The sequence below is a fragment of the Lepisma saccharinum genome, chromosome 1, assembly GCF_977018435.1.
Source record: "Lepisma saccharinum chromosome 1, izLepSacc3.1, whole genome shotgun sequence".
Taxonomy (NCBI): domain Eukaryota; kingdom Metazoa; phylum Arthropoda; class Insecta; order Zygentoma; family Lepismatidae; genus Lepisma; species Lepisma saccharinum.
In genome coordinates, this window is record NC_139229.1 from 62,845,439 (window position 1) to 62,868,433 (window position 22,995).

The 22,995-nt window shown below is 37.0% G+C and overlaps 1 protein-coding gene across 2 annotated transcripts in view; it reads right to left on the minus strand.

Annotated features, from left to right (window-relative positions):
• Positions 1-22,995, minus strand: part of Mtr4 (exosome RNA helicase Mtr4) — a 70,949-nt gene that overhangs the window by 17,286 nt on the left and 30,668 nt on the right. For both annotated transcript variants that reach the window (XM_083132009.1, XM_083132010.1), the window contains 3 exons: positions 21,770-21,930; positions 20,848-21,124; positions 2,728-2,900 (listed from right to left, as the gene is read on the minus strand). In XM_083132009.1, the coding sequence (XP_082988135.1) occupies positions 2,728-2,900; positions 20,848-21,124; positions 21,770-21,930 (611 nt within the window). The remainder of the gene's footprint in view (positions 1-2,727; positions 2,901-20,847; positions 21,125-21,769; positions 21,931-22,995) is intronic.

The following is a 22,995-nucleotide window of genomic DNA, read 5'->3' on the forward strand; positions in this document are numbered from 1 at the left end:
CTTTATACAGGAATAAACTTAATATTCTGGTAATGATTTAATGTGCTATTAGAGGGATATGTTTATTTTGTGTAATAGTGCAGTTTTTAAATCAAATTTGGGATTATATTCACATTTTTTAAAACCAAAATGTCATTTTATATGGTACTTTTTCACCGCTATAACAGCAAAATTTCATTTTATTTATCACTTTTGAACCTGAAATTGACTTTTTTTGTACCGAAATTTTGCTTTTTTATTTACCAAAAATATGTGCCTCTATCAGTACATATATTTTGTTTTCTTTCCTTTTCTTTCTTAGAGCCTAATAAACACCATTAAATGATTACAAGATTAATGTACTTTCAAGAAATGTGTTTCTAATGTGAGCAAAAACCTTATGTACATTATTCTATAAATTATTTATTTAAAGTGATTTAAATCAATGACTTTTTTCAAAAAAATTACTTGATTTAAATCGATTCACCTTGATGTGAACCCTGAGAATTCTTTCTGACACTTTAAGTGTATATTTGAGGATCCATTGTACACACCACAATTGCCTGAATTGTGTCAAACACTGCAAAGTGTGAATTTGGAAGAAAAAAAATTGCCTATTTCAAATAACTATAAGAACTCTACTACCTATCACTCTGCTTACAAAGTTTAAGCCCACTTTATGCTCAGATAGGCTACTTGGAACTGGTCCTACAGTTTTAAGTAGGATCTGAACTACTATGACTCCACCATGGATTGAACCTGGGATACCTTCGGCATAAGGCGACACTACCACAATGCATCCTGAGTGGCCATTTCTCACCTTGCAGAATCTTCCTCAGGCATTACTTGAGTGCTAGTTTACCAGAATATTGTACTACATACAATATTATTCTGAAATTATAATTTACAAAACCAAAACACATCTGGGCTATAGATATGGCATTGCGGATCTGTATAACAAAGTTAATTACATACCTCATTGCATGTTACAAATTACGAAGGGGGGCAGGATGCCTTAAATTAAATACAGTAAAACCTCGTTAATTCGGACTAATGGGGGGGGGGGTAAGTTGACTGGTTTAACAAAAGTCTGGATTAACTGAAATAACCTAAAAGAACTGAAGCAAGTGCATTAAAACTACATTTATAGCAACAAAACACATTTATTATGGTGTATTTAAAAGGCATAGGCCTAAATATACTATACAGTATAGTAAATGTGAAGCAATACTGTTCTCCCATGGATGTTGGATGTACGTATTCTTAGCAGTTACCAGGCCCGTAGCTAGAATTGATCTCCAGGGGGGGCTCACGACTTATCAGGGGGAGCTCTGTAAAACAAGTCCAATTTTCAAAAGTTTAACAGTATTAAATGAAGGTAAATTATATGTATGGGGGTCATTAAGTTATATGAATTTTAGAAATATCATACAAATACTACATTTTTTTTCTATATCTTTTAAAACATGTTTTTTAAATTTTTTTAAGTGTTGACCCCATACTACTTTTGATGATACAGATATTTATATCACACAAGAAAAAATGCACAATATTCAATAATATTGCCTACAATACATTCCCCGACGGAATCAATGAAACTCCCTTTCGTTTCCAAAACATGGGAGCTGTTGACCTTTGACGCAGATGCGGAGGGAATTTGCATGATGACATCAAAGTCACAGACTTCTGTCTAAACGGGAGGTCACAATAGGGACAGCGAACGTACAGATAAAGAAGCTGCCCTGTGAAAGAACCTTCTAAATACTTGCCGCTACTTATACTTCTTCTTATAAATAAGATGAACAAATGTATTAGCTGTTGTTCATGTTCTGTGAATTTATCCTTCATGAAAGTTGTGAGCAAAATAATATCTGCTGTCTACATTTTCACTCTTCACTGCAAACAAATTACACAAAATAGTTTTGCCTAATATCAAGTGGGCTGAAGGCAGTGCCAGGGGGGCTGACAGCAATTCCAGGGGGGGGGGCTCAGCCCCCCTGGCCCCTGCCTGGCCGTTACGGTGCAATATGACGAATGTGATTGTTGACTTCTAGCCATTTAAAGCCTTGCATTCTGCTTTTTTTTCTATCTTTTTGTCTTTTGCCTGTCCGGATTAAGCTAAGTATGGCTTATCGGGGTCCGCAATAACGAGGTTTTACTGTAGTCTATTTGGAGCTGCAGTATTTAGCTCCACTTTTATGCAATGCAACTTATAATTTATACCAAAAAAGATGTGAACACTGTCTCTTAAACATTATTCATTAATACAAAGAGGGAAATGAGAAATACTTTTCTTGAAATTACTTTTTCTTTCATTTAAGATAAATACACATGAAAGCCTAATTCATGGTTAGGTGCAGTAAACGTAATTAGAGTACTAGTGTTGGTAAAGTTTGATATTTTTGTGATGGAAATATGTGACAATATGAAACTTTACGTACGCAATGGAAGTTGAAGGTCAATTTAGTGTTAACACTAAAAATTCGGAACTTACACATACCTACCTATCTTTTCTGGTTATTTTATGCTGAGTTAATTGCCATGATGAGGATGAATGATGAACTGATAGAATACTTACCCAGGATTTGAAGAGGAGATTTCTGGTTTTGCAGTGTGTTACACTGAACAACTGCTATCTACCCTAGCATATTAGCTTTATGTTTATACACAAAATGGTAGAAAAACTTGTTACATATTTGCTAATTAACACACACATGAATATATATGTATATGGATATAAACTCTTACTTTAACCATTCTGCCTGGCTGAAGAAATGGCACGACGTGCACTGGCTTCGTCAAGTAGCTACGGAACTGTTTGCCAAGATGACTCAATTGCTCCCTTATTCTGTGATAAGATGCAATTTCTTCTTGTTGTGGAACTTTAAGCTTGTTATGATGTGACTGACACTTCTTCAATTCTGGAAAATAGAAGAAATTTATATATCTTACTATAAAAAATCTTTGCAGTAACATTATGTATTTACCACACCATATATATTTGTGCTACAATACTTTCAACCAACTGCTTTCGTTCCCTCCTTTACAACACAAATTTGTCCAAAATAACCTAATTTATTAAGGAAACAGATAAACTGAAAGTAAGGCTGAGCCAACACAACTGGTATCGGTATCCAAAAATATTGATTGGATTTTATTTACAATAACAGCCAATACTTTTCTGGTGGAGTTGTGTGGAGTCTAATTATTCTGGAGGTTATGCAAAATTCGAAGTTTCCATTGATTCTGCACCAATATTATTTGGGCGTTACCCCCCACACCCCCTATAAGCCATTGGCGTGGTGCTAAGCACAGGGGAGCACTTTACCTTTTTTATTATCTGAAGAAAAAAAAAACTTTTGTGATTCTGTAACAGGCATTTTAATATTCTGGCAAATTAGTGGTTATAATTGGATTGGAAAAATCACCCAGTAATATTAACTGATATGTAGAGGCACATATTTTTGGTAAATAAAAAAGCAACATTTCGGTACAAAAATCTAGTCGATTTCGGTTTTAAAAGTGGTAAATAAATTAAAATTTTGCCGTTATAGCGGTATATAAAATGACATTTTGGTTTTAAAAATGTGAATATAATCCCAAATTTGATTTAAAACCTGCACTTACTTCACAAAATAAACATATCCCTTCTAATAGCACATTTATGTTGCTACCAGTATATTAAATTTATTCCTGTATAAAGGGGTACATCTTTGCTTATCAAATATTTACAGCAGAATTAACTAATTTTTCGTGTGTCGTATCAGTAAATAAACTCTAAATTTCATGTTTAAGAGTCTATTTCGCATTATTTTGTGACAAAACAGGGTAGGAAAATGCACCTCACACCTTTCAAAAACATGAAAAATTAACATTACAATGTGTTATTTCACATTTCGTGTTTTCGTCAAAAACGAAATATGCATGCCTCTACTAACATGTTGTTGAACAACTTTTCAATTGTTGCAATTTTCAAGCATCGGGATCAGTGGGAATCTGTTAAGAGCATCGGTATCGGTTCAAAGTGGTATCGGCTCATCCCTAATTTAAAGTACACAAGTTCTCGAAGGAAAACGTGTTGGCACATATTTCAGGCCATGTACACATAGAGGATAGCAAAATGGCAGACAACGATCTCTAGAAGCGATTTGAAATTAAACGGTCAATGCTTTCAAATGGAATCACTGGGAAACTCAAAGGATCCAAATTATTGATGTAACTGTGCAAAATACCATAATAATTGACCAAATACTGACTAATTTAGCCTAATGATACATTAGCATTTTAAAAGTGAAACAGGAGACTATTAACAAAAAATGATTGTCTGGCATCCAACATCGCCATAGCCAGTTATGGCAAATCTTTCTTATAGAAGAATAAGCAGGAATTTTTATGAAGATGAGACAATGTTTTCAATATTGTACTGAAAAGTTAATGAAATGTAAACAAATGGTGACTTGGTAATACAGTGGTGAAAAAAACATAGACAGAAGAAAAATAGTGTTCAAAGCAGAATTTATAATTTTTTCAGCAATTATGGAGGGTCAACGCTCAAGAAAAGTTTTCATAACTACACACAAAATAATAGTTATTACTAGGTTAGGAAAAATTTAAATGAACTAAACAAAAATTCGTTATCTTACTGGAAAGTCGTCATGTATCCTCCAAAATGAAGTAACAAAAATCACAAATTGCAGTCATGAAAAAAAAAAAAATACTTTACAGATCAATCTTTTACTGACATTGCTGACCATTTTCTACCCCTGGAAAACCTCTTGGTCAGTGCACACCTTGCTTGCAATAAGATCCTGCTCAATGGTTTTAAAAATGACCTGAACATCTGCAAGTCTGAAAGATCAAGATAAAGAACTGACATTACTAACAATTTTCCACCCCTGGGAAACCTAATCACGGCACATCTTGCTTGCAATAGGATCCTGCTCACTGGGTTTTAAAAATAAGATCTGGACATGTGCATGTCTGAAGCGATCATTTTATTACCCGACAGGAATCTTATGAATGCTTTCAAGTGGTGTTATGCCAACTGGTCAGCGATAATTGTAAGAGGGAAGCCATTGTTTGTGCCTTTTCCAGAACCGAGATATCAAGCAAAGTAGAAACTTACGATGCCAGTCTATCTTGTCTGTATACATAAACCGGGCCCCCATCTTACGATGCAACAGTCAATCATTTTGTTTCATTTAATTGACTGTGGCAAATCTATCATTGCTTTGTAGTTCTGAGTTCAATGTATGACGATAAATGTGATGAAAAGAGAAGAAAGTGTGACTAAATATCGAGAAGACAATTCAATTCAGTCTAATCTATCTCACTAATCAATCACTTTGATAATGTCCTCGGTTAAATATGAAGTCTTGATTGGCACATCATTTTATGTATATACCTGTCAAAAATTCAAATCAATGTTACAGCTCAGTAGGTAGCTACGGATATATGTTGAAAAGGAATACCAGCTTACATATGCTGATGAATAGTGTTTATGTTCAAACAATAATAAATATTTTTATAATTATTATATTGATAAAAAACTAGAAATAACAAAAGTTACAAGAGCATCAATTATGCATTTGTTACAAGAACATTTATAACATATAAATGTTATTTATATGAAGAAAATATTTCTTTATTATCTCCTTGTGAGGTAGAGTAAGTCTTTTTCTTAATATTTTGGCATGCATCAGTTCTACATCTGAGTATACTCAATATGTCAATTTCTTCAACCAGGTTTACAAGATGGCTTCCATTCTTCAATTCTTAAAACTCCACATATGGTTAATTCACATCCAAAATGTAGAAGATATTTCTCTCACTCTTTGTCTTATTTCTCAAAACATTCATTTGAGGTAATGCATTATTCATCTACTAGCTTGATAATGCAGATGCAAGCAGATAATAATTTCCTGCTTCCAATTTTTAAACTTGGCACTTTTCACAAGTTCCAAATCTTTTTTAAAGATTATGCCATTATAAAAGCATTTTCAAGATTCTGTTATGAACAAAATGTCTCTATATAGTTTAAACAAACTATTAAAGATTAACTTGCAAAGTATAATCTTTCAAAATATCAAGATTTATACAAATATCAATCCTTCACCAATAGCCACAATTTTACTTATCTTCCATCCCTCATGAGATTCCTCAAAAGTCCCAGACAACTAGTATTAGAGCAACTAGTTCAAGCCACTTTGTCTTATTTCTCAAAACATTCATTTGAGGTAATGCATTATTCATCTACTAGCTTGATAATGCAGATGCAAGCAGATAATAATTTCCTGCACTTTTCACAAGTTCCAAATCTTTTTTAAAGATTATGCCATTATAAAAGTATTTTCAAGATTCTGTTATGAACAAAATGTCTCTATATAGTATACAAAGAATTTTATTTCCTAAACAGTATACAAGATATGGTTACATAGAACGATTATTATTTTTATGTATACGGATAAAAGTAGTCAAGCTACTTTCGGAGGTATGTGCTTATGCCCTGGTACCTGAAAATTAACCCAGGGCGTCAGTTCCGTGAATTTTTTACGGATTCCCCCGCTTTTCTTTGATTCATCCTTGATTTCCATTATTTTTTTAATTACAATAATTCACTGTGACATTGGCAAGAATGTCCCAGTGTGAAGAACCAAATTTGTTCGGTTTTCCTGAACAAAGTTGGTTTCACATCATTCTACAAGGTAAGAAGATTAAGATAAAGGTTAGAAATAGTAGGAAGTAAATAAGTGTTAGTGTTTAACATTAATATTATTTATGATCACAGATACGAAATTACATAAGTGTGTAATTGGGTGGGTAATGTTTTCTTAGGATAAGTTTTATTGTGTGTCGTGTGCATTAGTGTTGATGGATGAGATGAGGAATGGACATTAACACGATTCTATGAATGTTAAGCAGGGTCTATGTTCTAGTATGTTATGTTTGAGATAGTGAGAGTATTATTGGCTTTGAGATGTACGTATTAATAGTAGGAAGAGATATGAAAGAACGAGTGGTACCTGATGCAAGGAGACTTGCGGGAGACCAGCAAGAGTTGGTCGGACTGGGATGAACATCGGTACGACGGTTGGTACCCGGGACATCATCAGGAAGGGAAGAAGTAGGGAGGGATTTCCTGGGAAGTATCGGGTACATTAGTACGTTCGGTAGTGGAAATATAGAGAATTGTCAAGAATCAGTGAGAGAAGTTTGCAGTGTGTTTAGTAACGAGAATAAAGAAGGGGGTGTAAGATTACAATTTAAGAAAGAACCTAAAAAGAAGAATCTGGGTTAAATTCGGTTGGTTCCTAGGTCGAGTCCTTGCAGTGTTATCCTTTGCCTTTCTCCTGGGAGGCGTAACCTTTTTTCGTTTTGGCGTATCACTGTCTTCTGTATTAGTGTCTCCTTCTTGATGTTCCTGTGGGAGGTTCTGCTTCATTATCCTCTTGGTGATCTTAGTCCTAAGGAGGGATGTCCTGTTGTTGAGTTTGTCGAAGGTGGATTCTTTGTGATCTTCTGGGGGGTATATTACATTCCGGAGGTAGGGGTTGAATGGGGAGGTGAGTGATGCCGGATTTGAAGAGGGAATGTTCCTCTTTCGACACCAGGTTTGTTAAGTCGTTTAGTGACGTAAAGTGCTCGGGATTTCTTATTAACTGGTACGTGTTGAAGTTTGGTAGCTTTAGTCTTAAATCTTCGATTTGTTTGTTTGATGTCTGGCAAAAGAAGGCTTTATGTTCCGGTGTGTCCGTCTCGGTTTTACATTTCAGGCATTTATCAGTCTGTCTGAGGTTGTGCTTATTTAGGTGTTGACCGTAGGGACCGTGTCCCGTTAGGAAATGTATGAGACCTCTCGTGGGATAGAAATGGTCCATCGAAAGTCGTTCTTTTATGTTTGGAAGGAAGCTGTGAAGTCTCCTTCCTTGCGTAGCTTGTGTCCATTCCTGTTGCCAGACGCTAAACAAGTGGTTGTAAATTTCTGGTACCGTGGCAGGGCGTATTCCAATTAGTTTATAGATTTCGTCCTCTTGTCCATTTCTAAAGTAATACTTTGATGCTCTAGTTTTAATAACGATTTCAATAGGCTGTAGGCCCGCAATCATGAGAAGAGCCAGGGTTGAGGTTGTTCTGAATGCACCCGTTAGGCGAAGTATCACTTTGCGTTGTGAAGATCTCAATCTGTTTTTAATGTACTGTTTACTGGTTTCCATGGCCCACAGCGGCGAGCCATAGGAAATAATAGAATTATATATGGTAATGAGATATGTTTTTATGTGTGATAGTGGAAGGTTGTAGTTTGCTGAACTCAATGTGGCTAGACTGTTTATAGTTGTTTCGGCCTGGGTTGTTGCCAGGGCTATGTGTCTGTTAAAAAACATCTTCTCTTGAAGAGTAATACCAAGGTATTTAGCTTCTCTTACTCTTTTTAAATTTCTTTCTCTGAGTTTGATTTGAGGGTTTCTTTGTAACTTCCCCTTAAGGATAATATAATGAGTCTTTTCCGAAGCTATTTTGAGTTTAGCATGATCACACCAATTGGATAGCATATTGATTGCAGTAGATGCTTTATCTTCGATTTCCCTTCTTGAGTTACCGGAAGTGAGCATGATAATGTCATCCGCATAAGCTATGATCTGGTCTATGTCGGGATGGTCTTGTAGTTTCATAAGCGCAGGCTCCAAGTTAGTATTCCAAAGCTCGGGTCCCAGAATGGAACCCTGAGGACAACCTTTTGACGTGATCTTACTCATTTGTAGATCCGGATATTTGATGCTAACTTTTCTGTTAGAGAAATAACTTTTCAGAAGTAGGAAGAGTGTACCTGGGCAGTTCATATTTTTAAGTGTTTGAAAAAGGCTCGGCCACCACAAGTTGTCAAATGCCCCGGCGATGTCCACCATGATTCCTACCATGTACTTGTTTGGAGTGTTTTGTGTTGTAGACGATAGCAGGCGTAATGCATCGTCAGTGCATTTACCTTTCGTGAACCCAAATTGTATCCCTGATATGGGTTTGAGCAGGCGAAATTCTTTGAGTCTTTTTAGGATAAGTTTCTCGAAGAGTTTTCCCAAAACGTTGAGAAGGCATATTGGTCTGTATGAATTGACCCTGGTTTCATCTTTATTTGGATGTTTCTTGATGATTATTAAGTTTGCTTCCTTCCAGGTTTCTGGGAATATCTTCTGAACAAGGCACTCATTAAATAGTTGAGTAATGTAAGGCGTAAGTACTGGGGTGATTTCTTGTATTATTTCCACAGGAATTCAGTCTGGTCCTGGGGACTTCTTCATTTTCATGCTGCTTATTTCGTTTTCTACTTCCTGGGTAGTGAAAGGTAATATTGGTGATTCTGGATATGGCTGGTGATAGATTTTTCTTGTATCCTTATTTTCATCGCTGTCGTTTTCAGGTTTGTCGTCTGGTATGAGATTCTTCATTAAGAAGTTGATGGTTTCTTCCAAGTCCTTTGTCATATTCGTGTTGTTCTCGTCATTAATTAAGGTGGAAATGGTTTGCGGTTTTTTTATTTTGCCGGTAGCGATTTTATACGGGGTGCCCCATTTATTTATTTCCAGACGTTTTTCGATGAAGATATTCCATTGTTGTGTCTTATAATTTAGTAGCTCGGTTTCGTATTGCTTTTTTTTGGCACGTTAAATCTGGAGGTTGGCATTTCTGTATTGTGCGATGATGGATTTTTGATATAGTTTCCTGGCTTTTTGCATTTGTTTCTTAAGGTTGGTTAATTTCTTTGGCCATGGCTTCCTCTTCATTTTCCTTTGGTTATTTCTGGGTGATGAATTTTCAATTGCTTGTCTGATGTTTGCAGAGAGTTCCTTTGCGAACGTGTTGAGTGATTTTTGTTGGTCCAAATGTTCAGGGATAATGAGCTTTTCTAGGAATTTTTGATGATCGATTTTTCTCCAGTTCAATATGTTCTCCTGGTTTGTCTGTTCAAGCTGATGTTGCCTGTAGATTAAGTTGAATAGTATTAAGTTGTGGTCACTTGTTGTGGCGAGATCTATAACTTTCCAATTTTGGACATCGCCAAAGGCCCTTGCATTCGTGAGTGTTAGATCAATGTTGCTTGAGGCGCCCGCCCTTCCCCTGTAGGTGGGGGGATTATCTGGCTGATTTTCGACTTGTAGGTTGTGCTCAGATATGAATTCCTCCATGGCTACCCCCCTTGGTGTCGGTTTCTTGGCTGTACCACCACGGAGAGGAGGAGTTCGTGTCAGCTGTGATTATGATCTTGTAGTTTTTGTACGCATTGCAGATCAGATCGATTTTTTCCAAATATGGGTCTATGTCATGGCTGAATTGAAAATAACTATTTATTAGGATCCAAGAACCATGCTCGGAAGATATTTGAGCGCAATTTATGTGTGTGTCACAAAATTGTGCTATTTTGGTGATTGTTAGATTTCTGTTTAGGTTAATTATTGCTGCCATGGTTTGATTGCGGTCCTGAATTGTGTGAACGTTGAGTGGTATGTAGGGAATTTTGTTTTTGGATGTGTATGGTTCTTGCATGAGAATTATGTCAATGTATTGCTCTTTGCAGTAATTGATTGTTTCAAGTGTTGCAAGCTTGCTTCTTCTGGTGTTGATCTGTGCAACGCGTATCTTGTCGTTATCTATGAGTGCCGTACTAATTGGTGGCATCGGGGCCATTCGTTTGTAGCTATGAACTCCATTCTCCCGTGTGCCCTTACAAAGTCCGCGTAAACATCGTCAAGTACCAGGGACTCTCCGCGACGTCCGAAAGCTGTCTCGGTTAGCCGGAGCAACTCCTCTGTGTCGGTAGGAAGGTTGTAAGTTTTTAACGTTATCCTGTCCACTGCTTCTGGTATGGGGAAGGTAATAGTTTTGCCCTTGCTATGCTTCTTCCTGACTAGTAGTCTCAGTGCAGTAATGAGAATATCTCTCTCTTCTAGGCGTGAAAGTTTCAAGTTGTGTTCGAAGTTTCTGTATATTAGGTACGGATCCGAGGGATGGGATGAGTGTTCTGGCGAGGGTGATGGAGGTTCCGAGTCAGTATCGAGATCGGTGTCATATAAGTCAAGTGTGTCTTCTGCAGTGAGTTCAATTTTCTTGAATGTGAGAGGGGTGTGAGATGATGTGTCAGATGTAGGTGTTCGTGTCAGAGCGGGTTTTATTACCTCAATTGGGGCAGAAGGTGTTGGAAAAGGGTCGTTGAGGATGGAATGGGTGTTTGTAGTGAATTTTATATTCTCCGATAGGTTGGACGGTTCAGTAGAGAGGTCGAGAAGGGTTGGGGGATTGAAGTATGTGCTATATGGGTACATGAAGGGGGGAGCTTCTGGGTTTAGCGTGGAAGAGTTTACTAAATCGATTGCTTTTTTTAGTCGGTATGCTGCCGCTCTTTTAGCGTTTCTTTTTCTTCTACTTGGTGGATTTCTTTTCAGTTTTGTTTTAGGGGTGTTCTCCATAGTCTGTCTTGTCCACTAGTCTTTGCCACATGAGGGTGTATGTTGGGCAGTCTTTGTTGTCTTTACTATTGCATGTTTTGTTCCTGTTTTTACATGGAACGCATGTTTTCGGTTTTTTTTTTATCACAGTGCTGGCCTTCATGATTCTCATTTCCACAATGGGTGCACAAGGGTTTGTTTTTGCAGTATTTTGCTACGTGGCCCAGATCTCCACATTTCAGGCAACGTGCAACCACGATATAATCTTTGATGAAAAGAGATAGGAACGGTAAATATATGTTTTCTGTGCGAAGAAGGATTTTTCTAATTTTACTTGTGGTTTGTACAACTAGATGTACTGTGTTGCTGTTACGGGGTCCTGTTTTAAATCTCAAATTGAAATCATTTGTGTATTCTTCATATGGAATTGATTCATTATTTTCCTGTAGTTTACGGTTATTACAAGCATAAGAAAACAGTTTTTTCTTTGTGACGTTTCAGGAGAACACACGCTCCTTTCATCAGACATTTATTTTCATTTTGACTAAAGATACAGTTATAACAGTGGTTAGTAATTTTTAAACAAAAAGAATCTGTTATATAATGGATGTTGTCAATGTTACATTGTTGTAATATAGCAACTTAACTGTGAAAAAAGCAGTCTATTTTATTTTTATGTTAGATTTTTTTTTTTTTTTTTTTAAATTATGAATCCCAAATATCATCAGGTAATTCAAATTCATCATTGTTTTCACAAAGTCTCTTGATGTTTTCTGTTACATTAAATTTTAAAGATGGTGGCTTACTCCATTTGTGAAAAAGAAAACTCCACACTGGATCTATGTTACCATTTTCATTATTTAATTTATTCCAGTGTTCTTCTGCAATGAACGAGGCTTCCCAGACATTCAACTCTGTGTTTCCCGTTAATCTTTTTAAAACCCTTCTCTTTTTAATCAAATGCTTCTCTTCGATGATATGAGTTGACAAACCTGTTCTTGGGTTTAGATTTATAATGTCCAAATCATGTTCGTGCCATCTTATTGCCATTTTCCTTGCTGTTTGTCCCACATAATCTTTTGAACATGAACAACTTATATTATATATTCCTGTGGTTTCCACATCTGGTAGCGAGTTTCTCATTTTGAATTCATTAAATGTACATTCCAAACTTCTTGGTGATTTAAAAACAATTTTGAAATTAAAATTGCAGCCTCGTTCATTGCAGAAGAACACTGGAATAAATTAAATAATGAAAATGGTAACATAGATCCAGTGTGGAGTTTTCTTTTTCACAAATGGAGTAAGCCACCATCTTTAAAATTTAATGTAACAGAAAACATCAAGAGACTTTGTGAAAACAATGATGAATTTGAATTACCTGATGATATTTGGGATTCATAATTTAAAAAAAAAAAAAAAATCTAAAATAAAAATAAAATAGACTGCTTTTTTCACAGTTAAGTTGCTATATTACAACAATGTAACATTGACAACATCCATTATATAACAGATTCTTTTTGTTTAAAAATTACTAACCATTGTTATAACTGTATCTTTAGTCAAAATGAAAATAAATGTCTGATGAAAGGAGAAACGTCACAAAGAAAAAAACTGTTTTCTTATGCTTGTAATAACCGTAAACTACAGGAAAATAATTCTATCATGCAAGCAATGCGTACATACAAGAAAAACTGGAATTGATTCTTGGAGATTAAGGCTGTAAAATTCTGTGTAAAATTCCTCTGGGTCTTTATTGGCCGGAACGTCATATATGATCAGAAGTGGATCCTTTTTTCGAGGGTTTTCTACTTTGATGTTGTGTTTAGGAAGATCTTTATTATTAATTAATTTCTCGGCTCCTTCTCTGGAAGCTGTTTCCACTATCACCATTTGATTTGTGGTTCTTATGCTTTTGATTTTGATATTTTCCCTCACTGGATTTACTGTGGTGGTCAAGATTTCCTGTATCTTCTTAGCACTCATTTTCCTATCTTTGTCGGACATAAAGACAGTGTGCTTTACGGTAGATGTGGCTTTCTGTATTTGTTGTTGTTTGTCGGGTTTTTTTGTTGATACAACCTGGGAGTATAATACGTCTTCTCTAGGGGTTGCAGATTGGACATGGTGATTTCTATCTTGAAGGATTTTATTTTCGGCGTTGAGTGATTTGTTCTCCGACACTGTTTCTTCATGTACTTGTTCTAATTTCCTCATCAGTTCTAAGAGGATGGATTTTCTTTCTTCTGATATGTTTTTATCTTTAGCGACGAGGGTAGTAATTTCCAATACCAGTTTTCTGTGCATCTCTAGCTTGATAGTCTGAGAAACGGGAACACCGTCTATTGGGGATACGCCAGTCGCATTGGAGTTTGATGTCTGAACGTTGGTGCCTGGTGTCTGGGAGGAAGGGGTGGCTGAGGGGCTGAAGGGGTTTGCAGGTGACGGGTTGAATGACTTTTTCCAGTGGTCCTGGGGCTGTTGCAGGGGCGAATCTGGCTTCCTTTTTGTCAGAGGTGAAGATGGGGGGGAATGACGGACAGGGCCTCCTTGTTCGAAACCAAAGTGAGTGTTTTGCTTGGGGGTAGAATTTTTGTTTTTGGGTGTGGCGCCACCGGTAGGAGCCATGAGGAACACCAACACTAGTCCAAGTTGTGCGCACTGATGAAATCTGGATTAAAGAAGCCAATTGATGGAGAGCGGCCGTTAACTGGAATCCCACGGTCGCACGGAGAGCGGCCATTAACTGGAATCGCACGGTCGCAAACACAGGTTGCCCGGTGCTACGAGAACTGACGCGTATTGTATAGTATTGGAATGGACTTCATACTCTCGAGTGACGTCACACTATGTGAATGTCCTTTGTAACAGCTGAGTGAGGGAGAATGACGTCGTGCCCCGGCAATGCACAGACCCCTCTAGCCGAGAATTACGCCGTGTCGTGGCAGTTGTATTTGTCAAATAAAACTGGAACTACTGTATTGAATTCGGTTCTGGGGGTCTCAGAATGTCAATCAGGCTTCTCATAAAACTACTATGTTTATTAACCAAGCTAACTGAGTTCGGGTTGTCTGTGTCTGGTTGTTATTTATACCACTGACATCCGTTAGGCTTAACTGACGTGGCTCCGTAAGGATAGCATGGGGATGTTTGTTTTGCAACAGTTATTTTGCTTAAGGGTGAATTCACTTTTAGTTTAATTTCAGATCAAGATTGGTCCTTCTTACGTGAGCGTTTGGGGGTGAGCAAAGCAAACTACTCCTTGGGTGAGCTGCAGGGGGTGTCTTTTGCGTTCATCTGCGGGCAACAGTATTCTCCATAAGAAATATATGGAGAGTGCACACGATTACTATTTTGGCAGTGTTTGAGAAAGTACTTGCCGGAACAGATTGTGGGGGTGTCCTGCAACCTAAGGCACACCCTACACTACCGCATGCTCCCTCACTTACACTAACACTCACTAATTACCACATATTTTGTCGATTTTTTACGGAGCACTTTTACGCATGAAGAAGTCTGCTTGGCACACGCACACGTCTCTATATAGTTTAAACAAACTATTAAAGATTAACTTGCAAAGTATAATCTTTCAAAATATCAAGATTTATACAAATATCAATCCTTCACCAATAGCCACATTTTTACTTATCTTCCATCCCTCATGAGATTCCTCAAAAGTCCCAGACAACTAGTATTAGAGCAACTAGTTCAAGCCAGATTTTTTAGTATGTGTTATCTTCAATTGTTTTTGTTTTATATTTTTGTCCATAAGTGCTTAACAGCTTGAATGTTTGTGTAGTAAATGTACATATTTGCTCTGTTACAGCTATTTTACTATGTATATCACAATATACTTATCTAATGATTACAATTACCATTTTTTGAATGTTGATACAAAATACCAAGTATGACATCATATTATACATTGAACAATTTTAAAGAGTTGACCTTTGTATATAAACCTTGATGCCAATGCAAATGTACACAATTTCAATAAATTTAATTATAAATTTGAATGTATCATATCTTTCTTGTCTGAAAGAACACATATGATTGAAGATATTTGTTTTTCATATTGCCAGTCAAAAATAACTGTTATGAATATGAATTCAGAATATTGCACAATTTGATAATTTTGTCATGATATACAAATTGGCTTTCTTAAACATCATATTTAATAAAATTAGTTTAAATAGTAATTTCAGACACTTAATTGCATTATGTGAATAAAATTTTGAGCAATAATATGACTAAATTATTATAAATATTGCACAAATGTGGAACTTTGAACTTAGCCTAACCATTTTCAAATGTTGTTATGACAATGTATTATTTTTATTGTCATACATGTTAACCTTGCATTCTGCGCAACACCTCAATGAACAGAACCTAAAAGTGCACGGATGAATCCAAAGTATCTCGGACTTACTAGAAATTTAATACATTTCACTCCATGCCTGGAGGCAATAACATAATTTCCTACTGAATATGCCATCTTGCATTCAACTCGCTGACAATCTTTCAGAACACTTTGCAAACTGATTCACAGATTTTGAAAACATAGACTGCAGCTATGTTAAATAATAATCCCATGAAGTGTGACATTTCAGAACAAGATAAAAGTGTTCAAGGTGTTTGATTTACAAAGTGACCCATTTTTGCAATCAAGGTAAGAGATGAGACTATTATTTTGGGAACTTGTGAAAAGATATAAATTTCCAAAGTTAAATGACTTTGCAAAAAGAATTGCTTCTATATTCGAAAGCACTTACATCTGCGAGTGTAAATTTACCTCCAGTGAAGCAATAAAATCTACTCAGAGAAACTGACTGAATGACGCCCATCTCTGAATTGTTAATGTTGTCTTCCTTTATTAAATTCACTTTGAAATACTAGTAAGTTCTCATGAGTATCCAGTGTGTTCACATTAAGAACAATAGAAGTAGTATCTGTACTTGTAACTTCTTTCTATAAACAGTGCTCCCACAGTTTTTACATTAAAAGCCATAGAAGTAGTGTCAAGTGATGGTTGTGTTAAGTTTGTAATAGGGTTGTTTTAATAAGTTTCATCATTATGTTAGTATTGTCAATATAATGATCAACCATTATCATTCTAAGTTTCATTCTCCTTTAACACGGCTTTATTCAATAAATGTGGTGAGACAAATCTGTTCATGAGAGGGCTATGGCCAGGCTAAGGGGGCTTCCTGCAAATACCTAATTTAAATGTGTATTTATTTTCCTTCCTTACCAGGATTAAACATTACATAAAAAAAAGTTTAGTGTATAATAGAGGAGCCAGGTTATATTTTTATATTCTACCATTTAATCCAAATAATAAATTGATCCACAGCTCTCAAAATATGTAATTTCCTTTGTGAGAGGTCACACAATATAAACTTTACGAGTAAAATTTGGCCCTAACTTTTAAAGCCTTTTCCATTTTCAACAGAATGTGTAAAAGTTAAATAACAAAGAACAATAACTATGAATTTCAGTACACTAACTCTACAAAATGTATGAAAAATAATGGACAACACTTGTGTTGGCTATTTACTCATACGTGGATCAAGTAGCAAAGTCTCTTCATTTATATAATAACAAAAAATAATAACAATAAATTTGGATTAAAATTGGTTTAACTTTAATAACTTATAAAAATTATTATTGTAGAATGACAATTATAACCGTGGTAATAATTATTAGTCATTATTATTTCTACTATTCAAGTTTTATCAAGTGGCCTGCCTCCCTCTACAAACATTTCTGGCGACACCTGTGCTCATTAGGGATGAGCCCCAACCCCCAAATAAAATTCAGGCTACGGGCCTGGCTATGGCCATTGCCACTTCGAAAGTATAACGCTGTGGCCCAATAGACCGAGGAAGCTGGTCATAACTGATATAGATCACTGTGGTTGGGGGTATTATAGCAATGACCTGTGCATATCATCTGCAAATTTGCTAACTCACATCTACATGTGGATTAAAAGTGACCCATAACTCAGAATTCTAAGTATATCTTACGTATTTTAGTATAATTTTGCTTTTTGTTAGATTCCAGTTCACCACCTACCTTAACAGTTGATGAAAGCAGTGCATAACCTTGGTCAGAGAAGTTACAGGACTGGCGTAAAAAATAATATATTCAACTCACCAACTAATGGTCGCTGGTCCTGTCAAAGTAGTTCCCTCCGGTATCTATACACAGGTGCCAGTGTATCTGGATGTCTCAGAAGGAGGCAGAGAAAGCCTCTTCTGGGATGCTTCCCAGTACATCTGTCTGAGCCTTTCGGATTGCTCGAATAGCTTGATGTTGCTTCGTTTCGGCTCTACATTCCCAAAGAAAAACAAAGAAGCCACATGGTGACAGATCGGCTGAATACGGAGGATGTGTAAAAGCAACAACACAATGGTTGGCCAGATATTTTGGTACCGATACAACAGTATGGGGTCTTGCATTGTCATTCAAGGCAAACCATTGTCCGGATGTCAACAAGTCAGGTCAGTGGCACTGAACTGCCTCATGAAAAGATGTTTCTGTACCACTATGTAAAAGTTGCGGTTCACCATGTCATTCAAGCAGAAATTCATGTTGCACCAACACCTCTTGCATCGATAAATGATGGTTGTTATTTCACTTTCTTTGAGGCTGGTGAACCATGACCTTGGCATTCGGCAATTTGCCACATTCTTTGGCAACTTTGGCAATAATGTGGGATCATTTCTGGCCTTTTTCAACAGATTGACGGCTATTGTTCTTCTGGTTCCCTTCTGTTAGTGTGTGTGACGAATTTGAATTAAGCTTCCAATTCCCAAAATCATTGCATAACATTTGATGACACACATCTTGATTCAATTTCAGTACATCTGATATGTGAACAGTAACATGACAGTCTTCTTGGAGTAAGTTCCTCACATGTTTCACATTTTCACTAGTACGAGGGTGGTTCAGCATGCTCCGCCCCTGATCCATCTCCAGTGATAGTAGAGACCTGTAACTTTATATGTAACATTGTTCATTCTTTAGACTAATATCCACAAAGTTTCAAGAATTTACAACATTTTATCTTTTTGATACAGGTTGATGATCAGTAAGAAGTGTAGTCAGATGTGAAGAAATGGAAAAATCTGAGGTCCGAGCAGTGATAAAATATTTACTCAAGAAAAATCTAACACCGAAAGACATCCATGCAGATATGGTGGGAACTCTTGGAGACTTTAGCCCCTCATATGACCTAGAGAAGAGATGGTGCCGTGAATTTAAATGTGGTCGACAGACCTTTGAAGATGAGCATGGTGGTGGCCCATCTGCAACGGTGACCACACCAGAAATGATTACAAAAGTGCATGACATGATTTTGGCAGACCGGCGAGTTACTGTCCGCCATATAGCAGACACATGTGGCATCTCAACTGGCAGTGTGCATTCAATTATTCATAATCATTTGTTACTGAAAAAGATCTCTGACCGTTGGTTCCCGAGAATGCTGACTGTCGACCAAGAGAGGACACGTTGTGTGACAAGTGAGAACCTGTTACGGACAATGAAGCCTGACAAGCCAAAGTTTGTGAAGAGATTTGTTACAATGGATGAAACGTGGGTTCACCACTTCGATCCCGAAAGTAAATGCCAAAGCATGCAATGGAAACAACCCCATTCTCCACCCCCAAACAAATTCAAGGTTCAACCATCAAAGGGCAAAGTGGAGAAGAAATTCTTTTGATAGATTATTTCCAACAGGTGTTTATTTTGCAACCCTAATTGAAGAATTACGTACTGCCATCAAGGAGAAACGCCGTGGAATGTTGGCCCGTGGTGTGTTGTTCCTTTGTGACAATGCTCCCGCCCACACATCCCAAGTTGCGGTGGCTGCAAATCATGCAGCAGGGTTTGAAATTGTCCCTCATGCCTCTTATTCTCCAGATCTGGCCCCCAGTGACTTCCACCTGTTCCCGAACATGAAGAAACACCTTCGTGGAAAACATTTTGATAGTGATTTCGGAGTTATGGATGTTGTGAATGCTTGGTTGCAGGACCAACCAAAAGATTCTTTTTCTGCGGGGATTGAAGCACTGGAAGGCCGATTGGAAAAGTGTGTTAATGTTGCAGGGGACTATGTTGAAAAGTGACAGTGATTTGGTTTTCCTACGAGGGTTCCTTCTATGTCAGGGGCAGAGCATGCTGAACCACCCTCGTAAGTGCTGTTGAAGTCTGGTCTGATCGTGGATCGTCTAGTGTGTTGCTAGGTGCAGTCTTGCCACATTGAACCTCTTCCTAGCACATGTTTATTCGTAACACATATGGGGGGACTAAATAACACCTAAGTACGAGGGATGCTCAAAAAGTAATGCCCCACATTTTTTTTCTATCGAAGTGTCCTGTTCCTCAGTCCCGACTGTGATGCTTCCTTAATTTGTGTGCAGAGTTTCACGTTCAACAAACAGGCGGTAGCAGTGTAGCGGTGAGTAAAGATGGCGGGTCTGTGTGACACTCGTTACAGAGAGCGGTAATTGAATTCTTGGTGGCCGAGAACGAAAGAGTGGTGAATATTCACAAACGGTTGTGTGCTGTCTATGGAACATCTGCAGTGGACAGGAGTACCGTTAGGCAGTGGATGAAGAGGATTAAGTCCGCAGAAGGTGATGAAGTTGAACTGTGTGATCGTACCCGTGCTGGGCATCCCTCCTCTTCAACCAACCCAGACGTGTTGGAACATTGTTGTTGATGTTTTGGCCCAAGGTGAAACAGTAAATTCTGACAGGTACATCAACACGTTGGAGCTACATCAACACATTGGAGCAACTGAAGAAACGTTACAGGAGAGTGAGACCAGACAGAAATGTGAAGGATGTGTTGCTTTTGCATGGCAATGACATGCAAAACCACACACGAGCCTGAAAACCACCGAGGCTATCGCCAGATTGGGGTTCTCTGTACTCCCCATCCTCCTTACAGCCCTGATCTCGCTCCTTCAGACTTCTGTCTCAGCTCATGTAAAAGCAAGTACGGGCCAATGAAGGATGCACTGCACAGTGTGAAATTTGAGGACAATGAGAGTGGTTCGTGCTGCGAAAACATGGTTCAAGAAACAGCCTGCAAGCTGGTACAGGGATGGCACACAAGCCCTTGTTCCAAGATGGCGTAAGGCCGTAGCAGTGAAGGGAGATTATGTTGAAAAATAACATGTATAGGGGATACATACAACAATATTCTGTAGCAATATCATTAACGTCAATTAAATATTAGCCGAGAAAAAAAATGTGGGGCATTACTTTTTGAGTGTTCCTCATAGTATGTTTCAATATCAGTTTTAGAGTATAAAAAAAAATTGATACTGTAACTTTTCTGACCAAGGTTATAAATTATTTCCAGGAAGGAGAGGAGATAGAAGAGTACATAAAAAACTGCATATAAAAATAACAATACTTACTTTCGAGTAGTTCAGGAATTGCTGCATAGTTCTGGAACTGATAAAAACTTCTCTCCAACATATATTCTGGGTTAATTTCTTCAACTCTCAGCAAGTTTAGTACCATGTTGTAAGTGAGGTGAAACGCTGAGTTGATTGGATCTGCTAGGCCTTTAACAAGATCTCTTCCCACCTCAGGACTCATTTGCTCATCTATCATCAAGATCACAATCCCCTTCTCATCTAAGCCTCTACGGCCAGCACGACCTGACATCTGAATGTATTCTCCACTTCTCAGCTGTTGAAGAATGAAGTTTAATTGTAGTTTAATGCAGCAAATACAACGTTTCTAATTCTTTTAGTATAGATTAACACAAAGTGACAAAACATCAACCTTTGTATCTTTGTGCCATGTATTATGTTATCTACTCCTCAATAGTAGTTTTTCTTAAAAAAAAAAAAATCACTACATAAATAAAACAGTTGAAAAGTTTAAGTTCAGTTTATTCACAGATAAACTAATCTTGACCTGACCTAAAGAAGATTCAAACCACTGAAATTCCCCTCCCCTCCCCACTGCGAGCTTAATTAGTCAAATCTACAGATCTTCTATCAACATAGGAAGAATGTTAACTTATTATTTACCATTCATACAATCAACGGAAGAATTGTTGGGTACCAAAAGCATGGCTTTTATAAAACTGTGGATTCTGCAGTTACTTAGGGTGCATAAAAATGCAACTGCAGGTAGCACAGAGTTCAGTTTTCAATTTTGAACATATAAAAAATGGAAGATAAAAAGACACATGCAGAAATTGTCCACATAAAAATAATGCTATTATTTTAACTATTCTTGGAGGAAAAATAGCATATAGACTATATATTATCTACAATTCTCCATCTTCAAATTAAATTAAATACTGAAAGTAGAAAAATATCTTACCCATCGGAAATCCTTTCCATCAAATTTCCTTGCACCAGTAAACAACACGGTTCTTGCTGGCATGTTAAGTCCCATAGAAAATGTTTCAGTAGCAAACAAAGCTTTTATCAAACCTTCAGCAAACAAGATTTCTATAGTCTCCTTCAGAATTGGAAGCAAACCTAATGAAAGAAAGAAAGAAACATATAGCGAAAAAACTGTACTACAGGTTAAATACTGTAAAGCCAAGACAATATAGGAATTTCATGGAAGACCAACGACTGTGCACAATTGAAAGAAAATATAGTTTTTTAAAAAACTTTTTTTGTGAAAACGTTTTCATGTTCTATTTTCCTTCCCACAACATGCATCCTGTGCATAATAGGTGGTATACCTACACAGGATAAATGGTGTTATCTAGGAATCTTTGTGTCCGCGTAAAGCTCCGCGTGTAACATTTATTATAGTTTCTTTAAAACTTACAATGCGGCATATACGAGCTTATTTTATGAGCTATTACCAAGTATAAAACATCAGTTATGGGTATTTTATACTGTAATTTTGTACACCTAAAAAACAGGCGTCATCTTTAAAAGTTTGGATAACTCTAAGTCGTTTAATTTGAAGTTGACATTTTTTGGTCCATTGAACTTTGTATTAATGAGGTTTTCCTGTAAATGTGTGTTTCGAGGTTACTGCAGTGCAAAAGAAGTTGCATATTTAGAGAGTAACTTTTTGAAAAAGTAGGTGATGAAAACTTATTAAAAAATTGCAGAATTTTGCACAAAATTATGAGATATTTATCGATATAACGGATTGGTAAAATAAAATAATATGTAATTTTACCAATACACTGCTATGCTTACATTGATAGCGTTCGGATTAATATGTCCCATCCCTAAAATTTATTACAATTTATTAGTGATGAGCTGATATCACCTTGAACTGACATTGACACCAATGTTGGTGCCAATACTCTTTACCAAAGCCCACCAAAAAAGCATCCAAATTTGCATCTTTGGGAATGTATTGCATGGCATCAGTGATTAAATTCCAACCCGGTACATCGGTGTTGGTATTGACTCAGCACGAGTCTTGTGAGACATGCAGATATTACCATCAAGGTTTGAAAGCAAGTTGCCTTAAGGCAAGGAGAGACAATTACGCACTAGTTGTGCATTTATTTCAATATCGTTAGATTGGCCACTGCTATTTAAAAAAGGGTAGTATGCAAGAGAGTATGAACT